Here is a 17,987-nt window from a genome sequence, read left to right as displayed (position 1 = left end):
CAGTATCTAATTGGGAACAAAAAGACATGAGTTAATATATACACAAATTAAAACGAAATATTAATACATTTTGATTATGCTTTTCCTTCTAAAATTAAAATGGAATGGTTTTCTTTTTTATATTATTATTATAACCTAATAAATATTTTTTATATTTAAGAATAACAGTTATAGTTTCTTTTCACTAGGTATTACATATGTTAGTAATAATGTTCTCGGCAACTGTTCATTATTCCCAATTTCGTCAACTTCTGGATATGCTATCCCAATCGGTGACGGACTGGTGAGGATGTCTTCTACTTACGAACTATTTAAACTGGATGGAAACCTAATTTATAAGGGCACTGTAAGTTAAACATTAACAGTCACAATTTCATTAAATTTATTTAGTTTAATATTTAAAATGCGTAAACTTATTTTTTTTAAAGTTATTCGTTGTTTTATCGTTTACTTAGTCAGACTGTCGGGAGATGACATGTGAGAGATGGGCAACTAAGCGATACGATTGGCCTTCCAATAACCCATTACCTACAGTATGGGAATGGTATTTTGCAACGGTGACTATAAACTTTATTTACAACTTAAAACTTGTTCGATTGAATAGCGTTCGTTCACACGATCAATATGTATTTTATAGTATTCATTTCATAAAATAGATCAACTTGTAATATTATAGAATTAAGTATAAATAAGATTTAAACTTTGCTTTGATTAAAAGATAATCGAAATGCTTGAATATTTAAAAAAAAACAGCTTTATTGTCAATCTTTACCTTGTTATCCAGTTAGTAAATGCAATCTTAGTCGCCAAACCTTTAGGATCAGATGATGATGGTGGAGATCGTGTTTGCTTTAAAGAAGTACTGTATTTTATTTTTAGAGTTCTTGGATTGAGGTGACAGACCTTTCATGGGAAACACAGGTACCCATTCAACTTATAGTTACTGATGCAAAGGTAAGACCGTTACATTATAATGTAGGTCAGACGTATTTTCCCCCAAAAATATGAAAAATGAAGAATATGCTATTTCACTGTTTTAATAAAGTTAATCACTTCCATAAACAAAAATGTAATGTTTTGGTCAAAGTGAAAAACTATTTAAATTACATATTCAACAAAACCATAATTAAATATTTTTCAGGGGGACAATATATCTATAATGAGACACCTATCTAGAGCTTCTATTCGTTTTCTAAATAAACTTGATAGCTTCTATTGTTTTTATTCATCGTGTATAACCACCATAATTTCACAAAAAAATCCCCGCCTTTGTTAATCTGGCCCTTGTGAATCTATGACTTTGTAGTTGTCAGGAAAAACATCAAAACAAAATCATCAACAATCTTCGATCGTTAATACGTGTTTACCTTTATGAAGAAAATGTATTCAGCATTCCAGAATATGGCGGCTTAGTTTACATGAATGCTGTTACAATACATCCGTATCATTAGTTAAGATCAGAACTTGCTAACACTTTTAAAATGTTGCATATTTAACGTGTTTAAAATATTATAGTGGATAATTTCTTGATTATTTCTAGATTTTAATCCTCACTGTCATAGAATATGTTTGTATTCTACGCCCGTTTGAATGGTCATCCTTCTCTCTTTTAATAATTTATTGTATTTTTTATATTGAAACAGAATGCCAGTAACATTATATTTACGGAACAAGTATTCGATTTCAATTGTCGACAACCATCTATCCATGATTTTACTGCTCAGCAATGTATGGATACAGATAATTACGATAATCTCCAATTTGAAATATCAAGTTAGTAAGAATTATATTTTATTAGTGTTAGTACCAGAAAAATATCGAATGTGGCTCAAACATTTACCGTCCAGTGATTGGTAGAAAAAGCATCGCGATATAGAGCAAAGATTTACGCGTTGGACAAAATAGTAAATTTAGAGTAGACTAACTACTATGTCGCAAGTTGTTCATAATAGCCATTCGAAAGCTGCTCCACAACCGCTACCTTCGGATTGCCCCGGCACAACTTCATAGATCAAGAAAAAGGGATTGATTTGCACTTTCTCTAAATATTGTTGTTTTTGTCAGTATAAATTTCTATATTGTTTATTATAAAATATAAATATTTGCAATTAACAATTACACTGATAACACTTATTTTTCATCAGCGATATAGCCTAAGCATTAGTGGCGCAGACCTTGTTCATAATGTTATAAGAAAATACCATTAGGATTATTATTAATTATATATTAAGTTATAGGATTATCTATGTTGTTGCAAAGGTTTATATGTTATAATTAAATTAAACTTGAAACCCGGAGATACCCTTTAAGGACTCGTTATATAATAATTATAATCATAACGAACTATTTTGTTTGTATCTAGGGCATTATAATGATATACTTGTTTTTATCTAGGGCATTATAATGATATAATTACCAAGGACGAATTGGTGTTTTACCAACGAGCCCAAGAAGCCATAGCAACTTATTGTAATGTCAGTGACTTAAGAATATCCGACGTTCAGGTATTTATCCGGTTTTTTATCTATAAAAACAAAATTAGCTTCATGTTGAATTAGAGACCTTATAATTTCTGTAATTAGTTTGGAGTTTTTTGTTTTTAATTATAAAGCAGAACTTTTATTGTGTGTGCATGAGAGACACGCACTATACAGATAGCTCTCATCTTTACCTCCATGCGGTGCTAGTCGGATAATGTTCCGAGACTTCTCAAAGAAACTGACGAAGCTTTGAGTTTGCTGACACCACGCCCTGGCAACGCGTCAGTAAATGGAAAACACTCAAGTATAAATTAATATTACAAGCAAGAGTTAAATAAAAAACAATGTCTAATATGATATGATTGGTCTATACAGGCCTACGGACGCGTGAGCATCTCTCAGGCATTAATAGGTCCTACCATAGAGATATGAAGTGAACTATAATATATCTATGGTTGTAAATGACAGTAGAATCATTTAAACCTTACAAATGAGAATAACACACAATGAACACATATTCCACACGTTTAAAAAAAATAAAGATCACTTAGGCCTACTATTCTGTTTTACATGTTGCAACCATTAGATATTTCACTCAGATATACGGAAAACAACACAGAAGAAGGAAAGTTTCACGAAACAATTTATTTTACGATAATTATTACGCACGTATCAATTATTATTTTTTAGCTAAATATTAAAGAGGATCGGACGTTTATAAGATTTACATTGCATGACGTCTCGCCTATTCAAGGGGATGTTGGAAATAGCGAACCTAGTATTCCTGTGGCACGTAACACACTCCAAAAGAATATCAATACTGGTAAAATGATCATTAGGATGCCAAAGATTAACAAAATTGATAATACAGAAGGACAGATATCGAAGGATGTAAGTATTCACAATTCTTTGTTCCACTAAGTATTGGAATAAAACACAATGTACACTTTTATCCAAACAAAGATTCGAAGTTTCAAAATAATGAACTCCATAACGATGAATATTCAAATATGCATATATAATATTATTAAGTGTCATTTTGATGCATTTTAATAATGTGAGAGGTGGGCATATGTCGATGTAAGTTGCCATTCCCAAATCGTTTAAGAAGCCATTAAACTTTCTATACTCCCTATAGCACATTTCAATTAATATTAATATTACATTTCAAATAATCATAATTTTGAAACTGATAATTATTACTTTACGTGTCTGTTAAAGCTGGTATTTTTTAGCACCACTCTTACAACAATCGAAGTTGAATAAAGAAACTAACTAGATTAATGTTTGTTATTAAATTATGTCATTAATATAAACACGTTAATTATTGTTTATAGGAATATATCATATACGTAATATCAGGTAGTCTTCAATCACCGGTGGACGTAGAAGATGATACATACACACAAGGTAAGGAATAGTATAGGCCTAATATAACGTATTTTAAAGTTGCTCGTATTATTTATGTCCTTCATACTTCCTCTCATGTCCATGTCCTATAGGCTGCATAAGTCTTTTCTCCTTTTACAGCACAGGTTCTTAAACCTCTGTCTTGTCAAACACTTGATCCTAAAAAATATTTACCAAAATGTGTACATAATTATCAACAATATTAATGGATTGAAATGATCAAGTAAATTTTTAAAATTAAGTTCATTCATTTAAAAAGCAGAGTTTGTGAATATTTACACACGATTTGTCTTTTTAGGTGCAGTGATAGGTATGGGTATCGGCATGGGTGTTCTATGTATTCTTCTTGGTGGTTTTGTCTGCTTCTTGATCGCATTCAAAAATAGAGAATCGGTTAACGAGTCTGGTTTTACAATGAAAGACGTTGCTCAATAAAGAATTTGAGATCTTTATATTGCAGCTTTTCCTATTATAACTAGCCCAACTTTACACAAATTGTTTAAAATCATATTCCCATTTCTCAATCCAAAACAGAAAGATTCAAGATTTGGTTTGTTAAGAGAAATGATCAATTGAAAACTCTTGTGTGGCTATGTTTAACCCAGGCTACTTGAATAATGAAACACATACACTGGGAGAATTTTAAATGAATGTTAAACCAATTGATGAACTGAAATAATAGGATATTTTTCAATATAATATAAATGATCTCTATTGTGTGTAGATAATATCATTATATGTTTTAATAATTGATATCGACAACGAAACAATAACAGTTTATTATTGCTCTTCGTAGGAACTTTGGTAATGTTACTTATGACATTACTTTATGATACACTCGGGTGTTAATGCAGGTAGTAGCGTAATGCAGAGGCTTGAGGCCCTGGTTTAGGAGGCCTCGTTTTTCTTAGCTTTTTTCTACATATTATAATGCTTGTTTTTCTCTGGGCATTACTCAGGGGCACCCATAACTTCCGGGGCCCCTGGGTTTAGCCAGTGAGCGCTCATAATAGCCGTTACGCCACTGAATGCTGCATTCACATTGGAGAAGAAACGTACGAAGAAAGCCGTTTTTTCCAATTGTTTTTTTCGAGATGTATGTCATTTATATTATTACAAAAATGAGGGTAATAAAACCATGGAGTAAAGAATAAGTTCTTTACTCCATGATAAAACATATCTATTTAAAAGATGGTTTTACTCAATTAAAAATGTTGATTATTCAATCTAATCACTCAATACTTGTATTATTTAATTTTTGTTATGTCTTTAGGCACATGTGGCCAAGGATTACCAATACTGAATAAATCACTGTCCTATCAGATTATTAGTTTGTGAACCAGTTCACCAGGGGTACCCCTCAACTCATCTCATATGATAAACTGGGTTATGACTGTGTACACTGGACCTACGGTTATTATTATTTATTCAGGCAAAGAATACATTTCAAAAATATATAATACAAATCAAACACATTAAACAAACACGACGCAAGTAGAATTATATCATAGTTACTAGCTAACAGGAAAGCACAAAGCAGTCTAAGCTACCGGTTTATAGTCATTATCCGAGAAGACTTGTTCCACCACCAGATTCAAAATATGGTACCGTAATTATCCACATATCATTTTTAATAATAACTGTAGAGATGACAAAAACTACAAAACATCAGATATGTGTAACAATAACAATATAAAATATTATAAACAAGCAAGCTACAATTTCTTTCTCAAAATGTGTAGTAAGTTAATTATATGCATGGAAACACTTACTTTTTTTCACGGTTTTTCAACTGCAGTATTTGCAGGTATAGGTCTACAATTTAATTATTGACGGCCAGCGAATGACACAATGTCAATTGTCTTACATTCATCTGAATACTGAATGAAGCACCTTGGTTGGTTCTATCATTGATCAAGAGCTTCATACGACCAGCGCCCAACTTGACCAGAGGAAAGGCATGGGCCAATACGTCTGACGCACATCTATTTGCAGGGGCTGCCATAAGCAATGCTGATTTCAAAAGCCTGATAGGACCTCAGCTCCATATATAGAGCACTCGATATTCCCAGATGGTCTCCCATCCAATCTCAACTTGGCCCAACGTTGCTTAATTTCTGACGTAAAGCTACTCCACAATTACAACCCTGTTGGTGCAGTACCCGCTGCTTACTTGGGCTCGAATCCAACCACTAGCCATCAGCGCAAGCTCGGTAGTATAGAGGTATGAACGCCAGGCTAGTGATCTTGAGGTCGTGGGTTTGAGTCCCACCCGAGAATTACTTGCGATTTTTCGCAAATATTCTCAAATGTACTTAGTATTATATCAATTTGCTAATGTAATTAAGTAAATACACATTAATCTTCGCTAGATGTGTGTCAATTAAACGCCGCTCTAATTCAAGACTACTTTAGATAGACACTGTTTAGCTGGTAATGCCTAACATATTCAAAGTTTCTAATTAAAATATTATTATATAGAGTGAAACATATTGTTCGGTTAGAGCCTACAGTTATTAAGTTACACAGTGTAATACTCAATATCTCAAAACTGATTGTGTTTATCAGATAAGATACTTGTCGTACTTTGATCTTCCAATTTCCTACATTCAAATAATGAATTTACCTCGACAGATTAACATCATAACATGTGACCATTTTTATACATCACTACACACATTTTAGTGTTTAATGAACAAGGTAGGTTGGTTTGTTAAATATATTATAGGCCTAAAGACTACAATAATCATGTATTTATTTATATAGGAACCGTTTTAGAAGGTATGTTGTTCCTTTAATAAAACGTTACAGAGATAAACCGGGCGTGTGCAGTTGTTCAAACGCAATAAGTATCCACTAACAATAGCTTTAGTAACATTATTTGATATCTGCTGTTCTGAAAGGCTATATATGAAATACGACTGTCTCTACTCTCCATAAAACTACTGTAGTGTGCTTGACTTCTGGGTTGTACTACCGTCCCACAGGGGCCATGACTGAGTAATATCTCCTTAGGGAGGTAGAGTCTATAATTTGCTTCAAGCTCTTTAATTATTTCTAAAAGAATTATATACTTGACTCAATGAAATATCAATCAATAAATTGTAATTAAAATAGAAACTTATCATTGCCCTTTCATCCAGCCAGTCTGTGAGTATTTATTATTTTATGAGCTAAGATGTATATTGTCTCCGATTTTCTCCAATATTAGAACGAAAAAAGATGGATACGAAGATAACTATTAATGTACAGTTCAATGTTTTTTTTTCCATTATTTTGTCAACTGGAATATATAATTTGAACATTCAGGCCTACACATTCAATATGAAATTACCATTTAGAGGCAGTGTTCTGAATTCAAACTCAATCATCACTCATTCATTGCTTTCTATTTTGTCTTTTTATAGCTGAAAAAACAACAAACAATGAAGAGGAATATATGTGTATTTGCGATTTATTTGATAGGACTATCTACCTGTGATGATTTTCCAGGTGATACATCTATTTGTACACCACCCGACAACCCACCGTCTAAGCCGTTTCCACGCTTTCCCAAGCCTGCGTTTGAAACAAAACTAGAAATAAACTTAATCAAACCGTACGCTTTGTCTATTGAAGCGCACCAAATTGTTGATCAAGAAAATTTAAAGATGAAAACACAATACTGGGTTAACGGTGTCGAATTTGTTCTCATCTACGCCGAACAAGAGGCATACACAATGCATTGTAAGACTGATAGGTTTTTGCATACCTTAATCCCGTCCTTTATTGCAAGTTCATTTTCTAAAATCTTTATAATTAATAATGTACATAATTAAAATTAAATAAAATAGTTTTATTTTAGAAAAATGAAAATCAGTGTCAAAGGCCCAAGTTTATAAATCCATAATCATTTCAGAATTATTTATTAGACAACACATTTGTTTTTTTCGGGTGACGCCTGCCTGCGTCAAGTTTAATAACTAGTCATTGTATTTATCAGATCCAGATTGCGTTACAACTAGATTCAATGCCACGGGCGCTGCGTTTGGTGGTATTCGAAACATTAATATTCAGAATGAGAATATTGTATTGGTGGATCTTCCAAATTTTGGATTGTATCTCAACGAATGGGAGTATATAGGACAAGGCAATGCTCGCGGTATACCAACAAATATGTGGAAAACATGTATATATTACGAACCAGTGAACGCTACATATCAAGCAGAATTTCAGTTTTCATCTGAAGATTACGACACGGCGGGTGGTAATCAACAGCGCCCTGTTCGTTTAAAGATCATGGGACGGGGCCTAAACGACACAACACCAGGAAAACCAACAGAAATGGTAGATTACGAATATTTTGTGGAGTACATCTGGTTTCGTCCACAGGGATTTATTCCCGATTTTTTATACCAGGTTTGAATAGAATTGTGTATTTGTTTTATGCTATAATAAGTGTTGATTTTAGCATTGCCATAATAATTATAACTATGCCTTATACACGTTCTTAAATATAAAGAAAAATAGGTATCGTTTTCTAGGGTGGCGAGTCTTTTTATGCCTTTTCCTCCCTAGTAATTTCCAATAAGGTATTTTCAGCTGAGTGGTATTGTAGGTATTGTTATAACAATTGGTAGCATCCTTAATGTTCGTATAATAGACAGATTGAATATGGATCGCCTGAATACAAAATGAGTAAGAATGAATTTAGTTTTACTTTGTTTAAAATGTATGGATGGATTATGGACTATAATGATGATAACATTTATATTACGTGTTTTGTTCTGTTGTAGGTACCATTTGGCGTCTACTGTCCAGATTCACAAAACCAAAGACAACTACCAGAAATTGCTCAACAGTTTAAAATTAGAAGCGAACTTGCAATACCGCAGTACTCTGTATTCACTTACATTGATGTTAGTAATCGAGATTTTTTTTTAAATTCTTTTTTCAGGAGGTTAAAATGTTTATTATTTTAAACTTTTTATCGATCACCCCTCACTTCAAATAGTTCAAAGAATAAATAGTCTTAGCTTAAACTTGATAAATCTAACAAAACAAGTTAGCAGAAACCCTAAATTTACATTCAATAGGCTATTGAGGTAAGCATCATACGATCTTTCAAATCAAATTATATAGGCATATATGTACAAAAGGAAACCCTTGAAAAAGTATGCATTTGTTGTTAGATTTACGTGAAAACGTAGAAGAGTACGTCAGATTATTGTTAATTGTTACTGCTTCATGTTCCATTCATTAATATCTATTCAAGGAATGGTATGACTATGGTATGAATCTATCACGTGTGGACTACATTCCGATATCTGATTCTTTTGACTATGGAACAGTTCCTACAACAAGAATTGATGACTTCAACACAGGTTGTACACTAGCAAAGATAACCGCCCAGGGCGGTTTTCATATGTATTTCTAAGCAATCTAAATTCCGGTCATGTTAAAAAAATATATATAACGAATAAACGCACAGAATCTCTCTTTTCACTGTATAGATAAAGAAACAAATTATTATAATATTTACCGTATCTATTTATATAATGTATTGATGTAATCTATGATGTGAACACCTGCAAATTAACTGAGTTATAATGACAAAAAAATACTAAAATGTTTTAATCTCTGCTGATTTTTTTTTTATAACAACCGACTTCTTTGTAGCTTCTGAATATCGACAGTGGCTACAGAGTTATATAGTTATTCTATAGTTAGTAAGTTAGTTGTTGTTCTACTATTAAAACAATATAATGAATTATCTATTGTTGAATCATTATATCATTATACAGGTGTTGCGTACACTATCAATAAGCTAGACGGGAATTGTTCAATTCAACCAATTCCAATCTCAGATACATCGGGTAGACCTGTGGGACAAGGTGGCAATGTACGAATGGCAACAATTGCAGAACTATTTTACTTAGACACGGAATATTTCTACAAGAGTGTGGTAAGGCGTATTTTGAAACCATTCATATAGGCTTCAGCTCTGCGCACTAAATGTTGTTCTAATTTGGTAACATTTACAGAATAAATATTCAAAGTTAAAACAATGTCAAAAGTTATTAAATGATTTATATCTAGAATGTTATTATCTTAATACAGACTCCTATACGAGACGTAGAATGTGACATATACACAGATATTTTAGAAGAACAGGGCAACGTTACAATTGACTGGCTTTTTTCAACGGTAAATCAAGCAATTTTATCTCAATAATACATCTTAATAGTCTAACAAATAAACAAAAAAAATGTAATCATACGCAATTTTGAATTAAGTGTATCTTCGTGACACCACTATTATAATTTGCCTATAATTATATAAATATTTTTCCAGGAAGTAATGAAATTGAAACTGCAATTTCAGACATAAAATAGTGGTGCATAAGCATTACCTTTTTAACAATATTTTATTTTATTTTTTTTATTTTTTATTTTATTTCATACTCATCCAACAGCGAGTAACCCGCCAATTACAGGATGGATAAACTATTTAATAATTTCACAAGACAAACATATACACAAGATGCTCTACATAAACAAAGACTTATTATTAGGTCTTTGGGAGTGGAGTTGTAAATTGTCATGAGAAATAGACTCATGATTTAACCCACAGTATCATAAAGCGGTAGAATTAATTGTTCAACGGAACCCTGATTGCTTTAACCAAAATATCGTAATAAGAGTTTGATGTGTTTGTGTATAGATAGACTTTATGTTAAATTGCCATGTAGGCGTTAAACCTTTCAAGTTCTCTATTAGTATATTGTTCCATTCAATCACTACTTTGCCTAAAGTTAGATTTAAATATATGTTTCATTTTTTTCAATCCAATTTTAGAATGATTGGACGGCAACTGCAGAGGGTAACGCAGAAATGACAAACATACCCATTGGGCTTTCATATGTCACGACTCAGGTAACGTTAACGATTTATTATCCTTGGAAGAAATTTTTTTAATATAAAATAAAATAAATAAAAAAGTTTTTTTTATTTTTTTATAGGGTACACCAGTAGCGCTCGAATACAGCTATTTCGACTTTAACAACATTCATCCCGACACAGCTAACTTCGACATCGGACGTTGCTTTGACGGCGAAAATAAAGCTAGACTTCAATTTTATTTTGAAGGTAAACATTTGTAAATAATCTGCATATATTGTGTACTGTAGTAGATTAGCATAGGTAGGCTTATATGTCGGTCTTCCAATGCCTCAATTACAATGCTTCAAAGAATTCCTTTCAACCTTTCGAATTCCAACGTGTAAAAAAAGCTTGTATAAGCTACATTAACAATAAATACACTTTGGATCTTTAAAGCAAAATACGAAAACATCTCTAATCTGCAAGAATTTATTTCACTGACGCAAATAACAATTTCACAAACTGCTGAAATTTCACCAATCAGAGTTCAGAGTTTGCAAGTATGACTTTTTTTTATGTTTGCTAGATAGTAGGCCTATATAGTGTTGTTGATTTTATTCTTTATTGTTACTTAAGATGTTTAAAGAGCAGTAAGCTCTGTCTACACTATCAAACTAGTTTGACAAAAAAGTGTGATGTGTCCAAATATAGTAGTGATGTTCCAAAATATGATAGTGATATGACATCATCATGTCCATTTAGTGTAGACAGAGCTTTACCTATACGTTTTCTGTTTGAGAAGCGCCCTTCTTAGTTTTCTAATAATAGTAAAAAACGTACAGTGCTTGCTTCATAAAATACTTCATTCAGTCACTTATTAATTGAACAATATGCAAGAAAAATATAACAAGAATAATAATTATTACAAGCAATAAACATGAAATAAGAGTATAATTGGAGAAATAAGACCGTGTTAAAAACGAATCGGTGCCTGTATCATGTAAGGGGACAGTGTTAGGTTATGGTACATTAGGTCCTAGGAGATACATGTTGCATTACCGAATATCCCTATGATACTGGAGAAATCGAGATACAGTACTGAGAATTGAGTGGCCTATCATGTTGTACTTACAGATTGACCATGATACTACGAGAGTGTATGTTGAATTCACAATGACAAATCGCGCACCAATAGAAGGCAGTGCACTCAATCCTGTTTCTGAGACAACGTTGGATGAGGGCATAGAAAACCTTCGCACAGCAATAGATAACGGAGAGCTTGTCGTAAGTTCAAAATGTTTCTATAAATAATAGTATCATATAACTAACAGAGAAATACTGTGTCTATATAAGTATTAGAATATGGGGATAATTTCAATACAATAATTATATTATATAAAATTTGAGGAAGAGCATACGGTATGTCACATAATCTTAGAGCATTGTGCTTTATAGTGTATTGATGTTTTCTTTTACTAAGGTTTTACAATTTCAAGCCGAACCAAACAGTCTTCGTGACGATGTTTCTGTTCCTGATCATATCGACTTTAAAGGTTAGACGTCTACTGACTTCCACTTTAAAATTAAATTTTACGTTGGGTGCAAAGTATGAAAGAAATATACCCAGCAAATAATCATTTTTAGATAGAGAATGAATTGTCCTACCTGTTATATTTTACTACCAATATTTTGATAATGTATTTGCTATTAACGTAAAAATAGGCCTATAACAACAAACAATGCTCTAATTAAGTCTCCGGTTTACAAATTGTTATATATTAGATATCAAATAAAGAAAACATAATTGATATACTTTTGATTTTAGGTGATAAGACAGTATGTGAACCAGAGGTTCCCTACAACACAATGCCAATGCCAGTTTTTCCACCTAACTATCAACTCAAGATTGAAGGGAAGATCCTGGAGGGAGAGGCCTACAAGTTTGAAGCAGACGAGTACTACGATGGAACGAATAATAAAGCCGCTTTTATATACACGTACGATGGCGTGAACCAACAATTTATTTTTGATTTAAATTACGAATACTTGTACAGGATCCAAGGTAATCTTATTGTTTATATTATCATTATCTCGCCACTATTAAAGGGATTTCCTTATTTGTGTCTTTCTTTCTTTTTTTAAATTTTTGTTTTTCTTCTTCAAATATTTTTTTTCTTGTTTTAATTTATTTTTGTTTTTTCCTTTCTTTTTTCTTTTTCTTATTTTTATTTTTCACTCCTTTTTTTAAATATTCGTTTTTTTCTTTCGTTCTTTTTTCTTATCTTCCAATTTCTTTTTCTTGTTTTTTAAACTAAATTAGCAGGTTATATAAGATAACAATAATCATTCTTTAAATTGAAATAGGAAGTATTTGCTCAGTTATTGCTTATGGAGCTGCAGGAAAGATTGATGGAATTTTTACCTTAAGTACACTCATACGGTTAAGAGGAAATGAAAACTACATAGGCGAAGCAGTGATACGAGGTGTGCCAGTGAATCACTGGCAGTCATGTGTCTACTGGCCAAAAATTCAAGCTACATTTACTATTGACTGGTACTTCTCTAAACCTGAATACAAAACCGCCACCAATTGGCCACAAACGCTCGTCCGTACACATGTTCGTGGAAAAGGAATCGATTTGGCGAATCTGGAGACGATGAAAGAATTTGATCATATCTATGATTATTTCGCATTCAGATTCAACGTATACACAGACGGAAACAATCCATTCCTGGTAAACAAAATGTTTGTTTGTAAAAAAGTATAGTCCCTATAGCCTAAAATGAGAAATAACTAAACTCTTTAAAAAGTTGACTAATTAAATCAGGAAGGGAAATGTAGTGATATAAACATAACTAATCAATTAACAAAATTGACGACGTGTCGTCCTAAGGAACAAATTTCTAATTTTAGCTGAGGAATGGTGTTTTCTTTCTTTTTAAAATTTTAATTCCACCTTTTATCTTGAAGAAGAATATTATCACTACCATTAACTTGATATTTGTATATAATCCTTTATTTTAGATTCCACCGGGAACTGTGTGTACTGGTGATTTAGTCGAAAATGAATTGGAAATGCCTACTACGCCTTTGTCTTTCACTTACAAGGGGGAAGAAATCATACCAAATGCGAAGTATAAATATAATTATGACGTAAGCAAATAGTTGATCTTCAAGTGTTAATTAGTTAAAGGTTGTATTTGTTTTAAACTTTTCTTTATTAGATGAAGATGAATTAAAGATTACAACTATTTTACCAGCGCTTAGTTTTTAATCCAGATTGAATTAATTTTTATTAATTCTTCAGCTGGATTATGATTTTTTTTACTTCAATTTTTATAGTTAGTTTTTTTATAAAAAATACAGTATTTATAAATGTTGATGTATGTAATTATTAGGTATATGCAATGATTGAATCTCACTCTAGAAAAGATAATTTATAATCATTAATAATTTAGCCATTGCAATACTACTCAGTGTTCACAAAAGATACATTATTGAGATAAAAAAAAACCATATTACTACTTTATATACTGATACTAACAAATCATTGATTCCATTAAAAAAAAATATACTTTTTGCATTATTTGGCAGCAATATTATGATTATGAGTACCAATTGATCCGTACTGACTTGAAGTCTTCTGTTCAGTATTACGCTGATATGTTTGACTACAACAGTCCAGTGTCAATCTCCTATATAGATGACTACAACACAGGTATACAATATTGAGAAATTGCTATGCAATAATAATACTCTTATTGGTATATCAACTATACGGTATGGTAATTGATATATACACTTACTGTAGTTATCCATGTCAATTTGAACATTATAATTGTTGATACATATCCTTCCCTCCCTCAATTTTGTTCAGGATTATTTTTCTCAAAGAACTGCTATCATATATTATATTTAAAATATGTTTCTATTTACTTTTGGGATGGTTTTTAGGTGTGTCACATATATTAGATTTGTATCATGGAAATTGTACAATTCAAAAGATACAGAAAACCTCACCGACGTCAGTGATTGGTTCAGATATACCAGCGATGCGTACGGCATCGGAGATGTTTTTTGGCAAAGATAATTTGAATTTTACATACCGTGGGCAGGTAAATGATTTGTTTTGGCTTCCTATAACTGGGCTTATTCATCTTACACCTAAAGTTTTCTAAGATTAGATTAGATTATATCCTCTCTTTATTACGTCACGCGTCAAATAGCAAGGTTAACTGCTATTAAATATAGATAGAGAACTGATATTTAATGTTGAGAGGTTAAGGGGGTGGAAATCAATGACGTCGACGTGGTGTGACGCATGTTTGTGACAATTATTGCGTTAGGCCTATATTCGTTTACACAACGCCAGGTAAAATGACGATATTACAATAATTGTTCTTTTGCAGTATCCACATCGTGAGCTAATGGCCAATGTGTGGTCAACGCAGGTAACGTTTGAAGAAGGAACGGTTCAAGAAAGTTCATGGATTATTGAAGTTTATTACGCACTTGTAAGTGAAATAATCAACAAGTACGGTAGTATATCATAATCTCGCTTACATCACAAGTTATGCCCGTTTATCAATGATGATTAGCTAACCGGTTACCGTTTCATGACGGCTATTTCGTGACGATTAAAGGTTGTTTGTCTGTATTTTCGAAATAAATGAAATGAAATGAATGTTTGTTTTCATTTTAGGATAGTTTTCAAATTATTACAACGGATGTATTAACACAGAAGATGCCAATCCACATAGAAGCTAGGCATGAGGTATGTAAATGTGTCTATAATAATTATATAATACAGGCATCATTACAGATTGTATATACATTTAAAACCACTTTATATTCAACAGTAAATTACATTTTTTAACATAAAAAAATTAACTTTTTTATTATAAGGACCCAATTGGAAATAAGCTTGTTTAGCTTTATGGGTAATCCTTGGTATGTTGATTGTACCGAATAAAACAAACTTTTTGCGTATTCGAATAACATAGCTTCTTATTTTATTTATTATTCTTATTTTATAAGGGTCCAATTGAAGATCAGCTTATTATGGTGAATATGTACAACTTTAATACCAATCATCCACGAAGTAATGTTTTTGATGTCAGTCAATGTTATAATCAGGCAAACAACTTAAAATTTCAAATGGCAATGGCAGGTAATGTTGTCCTATTTTAAAATCTAATTAATAAAATAGATATGTTTACTGTAAAGCGTGCTTTTATATCGGTAAAGGTACTATATAAATGTTTTTCATGGCTAAACGCCAGCTGAATTGGAAGGTGAACATTATATAACTTTAAACGGTATTATCCCAATTTCAGTTTTACATTTTTGACCGAATTTTACAACGTAAGGCCGATTTACATGATTCTTTAATAACATCTCGCACACAATGCCTCGTCTACGTGATGGAACCAGGGAAGAGTGAATTTCTCTGAAAGAACAGTCGCTAAAAATGCATATAACCATTTTTTGAGTTTATACAGTATTAATTGTGCAAATGTCATAGTAGGCCTTTATAGAATTTGTTAACCAGTCGTTGAATTAACAATACAATAATCAAAAAGTTGTCTGGAATTTTAATTCGAATTTGATAAAGCTGAAAGTAATGTAATGTTCATCAAACTTGCAATTAAATCTCTTGCTACTGTTTCTTAATATTATTAGTTGTTCTTGCAAACTTCAATATTTTATTTATTCTATTTTATTTTAATATATTTTATTTTATTTTAAAATTTTAATCTGGTGACCATGACTTAAATTTTGTCTCCAACACAAACTTTGTTTTATTAATGTCAATGTTATGTGTGCGTGCAGAGAAACAATACAAACAAACCTGGAAAAAATGGAATTATTATTATTGCAATTTTACTCATGTGTGAGTAAATACAGTACAGTACAATTTGTTTGTAAATAAATAGAGTTGAAAGGTTATATCTCGTTTAATAGGAAGTTACTGGACCGTAATTGAGAAGTACAACGAATGGTTCAGGTCTACCACTCTTCTCATTTTGTCAAGAACTGCTGGAATTTCACCAATTCGCATTCATTCAATAACGGTAACGAAATCCTTAATCGAAATTAAAACTTTATAAACATTGAACTTTGTTTGTTGTTTTGTTTATTTATGTATCAAATGTTTTTTTTTGTTTTTTTATATCTAGACTCATCTGTCGAAATCTGCTGATAAAGTTTTAATCAGATTCACAATATTGGACAAAAGTAACATTGTTGAAGAGCGGAGCGTTGATGATGCCTCGTCTGCTCTGAAAGTTGCTGTAGATAGTGGATCATTTATTATCACTATGATTATCAACGGAGATAATACACCAATGAAAGGAATGGAAGAAGAAGGTGAATCGGTAAGTGATTAAATATTTATTCACTATTAAACAGATAATTGTTTCTTTTTGATTTTGGTAAATAATGCGATGGCTACGGAATGTTTTCAAAGAAACAGTGCAAGTGGCGACAAACAAGAGAAAGAGATAATGATTCAATCTTGTGTACATTTAGAACTAAAGTGATGTGCCCAAATATGGTAGTGATATGCTTAATTAGGTTAGTGATAATACATCATCATGTCCATAAATGGGTACATCACATTTTTTTGTAACATAACATTAGATAGTGTAGACAGAGCTTAAGATTAACATTAACATTTTCCATGAAATGGTCTTGCAGTCTTCTGATTAACTTTGTTCGTCTCTCCATCTCTTTCTTAGTCAATTTTCAAAAGCTTATGTTAAATGTATTTTTCAGTTTACCCATCCAAATGAAAACATTTCAACTCTCATTTTCTATCTCACCTATTCTAGATATACCTATTCCTGGTCGACCATAATAGTTTTCAAACCATTACCCAAACAGAACCAGACGCAGGTGACCATAAAGTCGGTAAGTACTAAAATTTGTATTTGAAAGCTAAAACACAAAACTTAGAAGGTATGTGTTATTTCGCACTATTTTCACTTCTCAACAAAATTAACTGAAAATCAATTCCATTCTTTAATCTAGCAGGCTAGAAAATTATCTCTAATTAATAAATTCGAAGATCGCATAATTTCTGTGTGAGGACCGCATTGGAAATATGTCCCACATCGAGACTTTCATGGGCTATCCTGCATCTCCGTTTCTATAATTTTTTCCTCTTTTAAATTGAAATTGTATATATTTATATATCTTGTATCATACATTTTATATGTTTTTATTGATATACAT

General features: G+C 31.8%; 1 protein-coding gene and 2 long non-coding RNA genes across 3 annotated transcripts; all 3 read left to right on the top strand.

Moving 5' to 3' along the window:
- Positions 1–918: 918 nt before the first annotated feature.
- On the top strand, positions 919–2,458 carry LOC140039946 (uncharacterized). Its single transcript, XR_011842671.1, has 3 exons — positions 919–954; positions 1,644–1,773; positions 2,395–2,458. It is a non-coding gene; the product is annotated as an uncharacterized lncRNA (long non-coding RNA).
- Positions 2,459–7,315: 4,857 nt separating this feature from the next.
- LOC140039230 (uncharacterized) lies at positions 7,316–10,846 on the top strand. The gene is made up of 7 exons (XM_072084830.1): positions 7,316–7,616; positions 7,873–8,288; positions 8,666–8,788; positions 9,145–9,253; positions 9,674–9,834; positions 9,990–10,076; positions 10,727–10,846. Exons 1-7 carry the CDS (start codon positions 7,316–7,318, stop codon positions 10,844–10,846), a joined length of 1,317 nt encoding a protein of 438 aa, XP_071940931.1.
- Positions 10,847–15,469: 4,623 nt separating this feature from the next.
- Positions 15,470–16,795, top strand: LOC140039950 (uncharacterized). Its single transcript, XR_011842674.1, has 3 exons — positions 15,470–15,525; positions 15,789–15,921; positions 16,716–16,795. It is a non-coding gene; the product is annotated as an uncharacterized lncRNA (long non-coding RNA).
- Positions 16,796–17,987: the final 1,192 nt, after the last annotated feature.

This window comes from Antedon mediterranea, chromosome 2, assembly GCF_964355755.1.
Source record: "Antedon mediterranea chromosome 2, ecAntMedi1.1, whole genome shotgun sequence".
Lineage (NCBI taxonomy): Eukaryota > Metazoa > Echinodermata > Crinoidea > Comatulida > Antedonidae > Antedon > Antedon mediterranea.
The sequence above is the reverse complement of the archived record's forward strand: the minus strand, read 5'-3'. Positions and strand labels throughout refer to the sequence as shown.

Coding starts and splice junctions, on each gene's coding strand:
- LOC140039230 (XM_072084830.1), top strand. CDS start 7,316: ATGAAGAGGAATATATGTGTATTTGCGATTTATTTGATAGGACTATCT. Junction 7,617..7,872: donor AGAGGCATACACAATGCATT/GTAAGACTGATA, acceptor TGTATTTATCAG/ATCCAGATTGCGTTACAACT. Junction 9,254..9,673: donor AATTGATGACTTCAACACAG/GTTGTACACTAG, acceptor ATCATTATACAG/GTGTTGCGTACACTATCAAT.